At 63.6% G+C, this 3,502-nt stretch overlaps 1 protein-coding gene across 1 annotated transcript in view; it reads right to left on the bottom strand.

Annotated features, from left to right (window-relative positions):
* The window catches only part of AMPD2 (adenosine monophosphate deaminase 2), a 9,589-nt gene that overhangs the window by 865 nt on the left and 5,222 nt on the right, over positions 1 to 3,502 (bottom strand). Inside the window, 13 exon segments of the mRNA XM_009640460.2 lie at positions 43 to 216; positions 294 to 414; positions 504 to 667; positions 795 to 921; positions 1,050 to 1,213; positions 1,332 to 1,463; positions 1,645 to 1,839; positions 1,929 to 2,058; positions 2,343 to 2,432; positions 2,576 to 2,648; positions 2,651 to 2,834; positions 2,933 to 3,118; positions 3,120 to 3,230. Coding sequence (XP_009638755.2) covers positions 43 to 216; positions 294 to 414; positions 504 to 667; positions 795 to 921; positions 1,050 to 1,213; positions 1,332 to 1,463; positions 1,645 to 1,839; positions 1,929 to 2,058; positions 2,343 to 2,432; positions 2,576 to 2,648; positions 2,651 to 2,834; positions 2,933 to 3,118; positions 3,120 to 3,230 — 1,851 coding nt within the window.

The raw sequence follows: 3,502 nt of genomic DNA, 5'->3' as shown, positions 1-3,502 counted from the left end.
GGGGGGGTTTGGGCCCGGGCCCCCCCCCCCCCCACTGCTCACCTTGGTGAAGTGGAACTGGAGGGGGTCGTCAGTGGAGAGGGAGACCATGAGCCCCCGCGAGAGGTACTCGGGCAGGGGGTTGCGGTGGTAACTGAGGAAGAGGCTGTTGTTGCTCAGCGGGGACATGGCGATACCAATCTGCGCCAGGTAGTAGAGGTACTGCAGGACAGGGGCCTGGAGGGGGACAGCAGGGTGAGGGGGGGGTCCCAGCCCCACACCTGACTCCCATGGGCACCCCCATCCCCGCTCACCTTGCGGAGCAGCAAGCCATGGGAGATGTTTTCCGAGACCATGAAGCCCGAGACGAGGTGGTGGATGGGGCCGGCCTCACCACAGTGTGGGCGGAGGACGAAGGTGTGGAAGCCTCGCTTCCTGCAACATGGGGCCGACCATCATCATCTGACCTGCCCAAGACCCTCCCAGGATGGGCGGAGGTGCCGGAGACCCCGAGGTGCCCTTACCGTCGGAGATGGTTGAGCACTGTCATGTTGGCGTACATGTAGTACAGGTAGTAGGAGTAGGGGGGGTTATCCTCCTCCACCCAGTTTCCCGGCAAAGGGCTGTCCAGGTTGAAGATGTGATGCTCTGGTTTGGATTCATCATCCACGCTGTCAAAGCCATCCACCTGCGGGAGAGACAACCCCGGCATGGGGTGGTCACCCCTCCACCAGGAAATCTGTCCCAGCCCTCAAGCTGGGGGGTGCAGGTGTCACCGGTGTCACCCCCACCCAGGAGCAGGACTTGGTGCTCACGTGCTCCAGGAAGAGGTGCAGCTCTGGGTGTTGGGCAGGGTGGACGGTGGCCTCGTAGAGGGGCAGGAAGATGTTCTCCAGCATCTCCTGGAAGTTGGCCAACTGCTTCTTCGTCCGGTAAACATCACTGCAGAGGGACGGACCCCGCTCAGAGACGGGTGTCCCATCCCACCCCAGCCCTCAGTGGGGTCTCCTGGGTCTCCCCACCCAGGACACGGCCCCGGTTGAGGGTATCTTCCCCCCCCCAATACTCACAAGAGCCGGGGCACCTGCACGAGCCAGCGGACGTTGTTGGAGTGGACGCGGTGGTTGACGGCCCAGCGGGCCAGCTTGTCCCACTCGTCCCGGGAACGGCCGTAGATGGAGAGACGCAGCTCAGCATTTTGGTACTTGCTCTCCTCCAGGTCGGACATCACCTCCTGCCAGGGAGAGGCAAGCGTCACCCCTCGACCACCAAGAAGGGGGATGTGGGTGGCATTGCCACCGTGGGCATCAGAGGGAGGGAGATGTGGAGGGTCAACCGTCAGGGCCGCTCACCTTGATGATGTGGGCAAAGTACTTCCCCGAGACGCGGTTGTCTGTCTTGATGAAGATCTCCCGCAGGATGGACTCGCCGATGGGGTTGTACTTGGCATTGAACTTGTCGAAGCGGTGGAAGGTGTTGCGGTCCTGGCAGGGTGACACAGATGTGAGATGAGACCCCTCATCACCCCAAGAGCCACCACAGCATCCCCACATCCAGAGCCTCCAGCATCCCCCACCCCACCCTGGGACAACCCCTGGAGAAGATGCCTCCACCCCGGGCTGGGCCGCCCTTCTCATCTCCAGGATTTGGGGTTGTCCCCCGTACCGCGTGGACATCCAGCGTGTCCACGCTCAGGTCGTAGGCAGTGAGGTTCATCGTCTCGAAGACCTCCTTGAGCGTCTGCTCCTTGCCCTTCTCCACGTGGACGATTTCATCCAGGTGTTTCTTCATGGCCCGCTTGATGAAGCGCAGGAGGTGCTTCTGGTTCATGCAGGACGAGGCATGGATGTGGGTGTCCACCTGTAACGGCCAGAGGTGACGCTCAACTCTGAGAGCCTCCAAGTGCTCCCCGGTCAAGCCAGGACCCCCCACCAGGAGCCAGCGGGCACCTTGCGGATGTTGTAGAAGTCACGGTGGGGCACCTTCTTCTGGGCCGCCAGCTCCTTCATCTCGTTGAGCAGCACGTGCATCTGGAACTTGGAGCTCAGGTACTGCAGCCGGCGGTAGCAGAAGGATTTGCTGCTCAAGGCGGGGAGGGGGTGTCAGTTTGGGGGAGAGGAAGGAGAACATCCAGCCCTGAAAGGCTGGTGCCCACCAGGATGAGGGGATGCAGCTCTCGGCTCTTGGACGGTGACCGTGAGCAAGGACGGACACAGGGACATGGGATCTGCACCAGTGCCATGTGTCATAGCCACCACCATGTCCTCTGGTGCTGTCCCCATGGTTCTGTCCCCCCACCAAGACAACCCCATGGTGGGACACCCCCCCCCAGGACACCCCCATGGTGGGACCCTTCTCCTTACATGGGCCCATTGATGATCAAAGCCATGAGGAAATTCATGTCGGCAATGAACTCCTGCAGGTCGGGGCACAGCAGGTCCAGCTCTGTGCTCCTGGTGGGGACAGAGCTGTGTCACACGCGGGGACAGGGCCCAGCAGGCTCCCCTTGGCCCCCACGCCACCCACCGCAGCCCCCCAGCAAACTCATCACACCAGTGAGCGACCGCCACCCCCGTCCCCCATCCCCACGGCTCACTTGTCGGTGACGTCCTGCTTGGTGTAGACGTGCACCACGCCGTCCACCATCTTCAGCCCAAAGCCCAGATCCCGGCGGCCACGGGGGTCTCGGGCACCTCCTCATAGCCACGGGTCTCCAGGGGTTTCTCGGAGAGGTCCTGCAGGTACCGGGCCGTGGTTTTGCAGAAGCTCTGCAGGGACAACCCCATGTACTTCTCCCGCAGGAACAACGCCTTCACCACACTCTTGGCCGCATCCAGAAGGTCCGTGAAGGGCACCTGGGCAGGGGGACACCACGATAAAGTAGCCCCAAGGTGGGGGTTGACACCCCGAAGCCCCAGCCCCACGGCGGGGGAGGGGGGGCGAGGAGGCTCACCCCACATTTCTCCTCCCCGGAGATGGTGACCCGCTGGAACTCCCGCTCCAGCAACGCCTCCCGCTCCTTGGGGACGTGGTCCGCCAGGTCCTCGTTCTGCTCCTTGAAGAGCCTGTGGGCACGGACGGTGGCCAGTGAGAGGAGGACAGGGCTCATCCCCATCCCCGTGTCCCCATGTCCGCCCCCCCCGGGAGCAGCACCAGCGCCGCCTTGGGGACCACATCCAGCCCTGGGGTGGCAGGAGGGTGACGCTGTCCCCAGGGATGCCACCACCAGCTTTGGGCAGCCTGGTGCCACCCTGTTGGTGGTGGCATCGTGTCCCGTCCGTCCCCGTCCCATCCCCCAGCCCCACACGAGCACAACGAAAAGTGGCGACGGCAGGGGGGGGGACAGGGGACAGAGAACGAAATAACTCGTGACAGAGACAACTCCCAAGCGGAGACAGGAGGGAGGAGGACACGCAGCATCGGACCCCCCCATCCGGAGGGGGCGTGACAGGGCCAGGATGGCACCCTGTGCCACCAGCGGGGCTGGGACCCCCCCAGCTCACCCCAAACCCCCATCCCTAAC

The sequence above is a fragment of the Egretta garzetta genome, unplaced genomic scaffold, assembly GCF_000687185.1.
Source record: "Egretta garzetta isolate BGI_Z169 unplaced genomic scaffold, ASM68718v1 scaffold616, whole genome shotgun sequence".
Classification (NCBI taxonomy): Eukaryota; Metazoa; Chordata; class Aves; order Pelecaniformes; family Ardeidae; genus Egretta; species Egretta garzetta.
The sequence above is the reverse complement of the archived record's forward strand: the minus strand, read 5'-3'. Positions and strand labels throughout refer to the sequence as shown.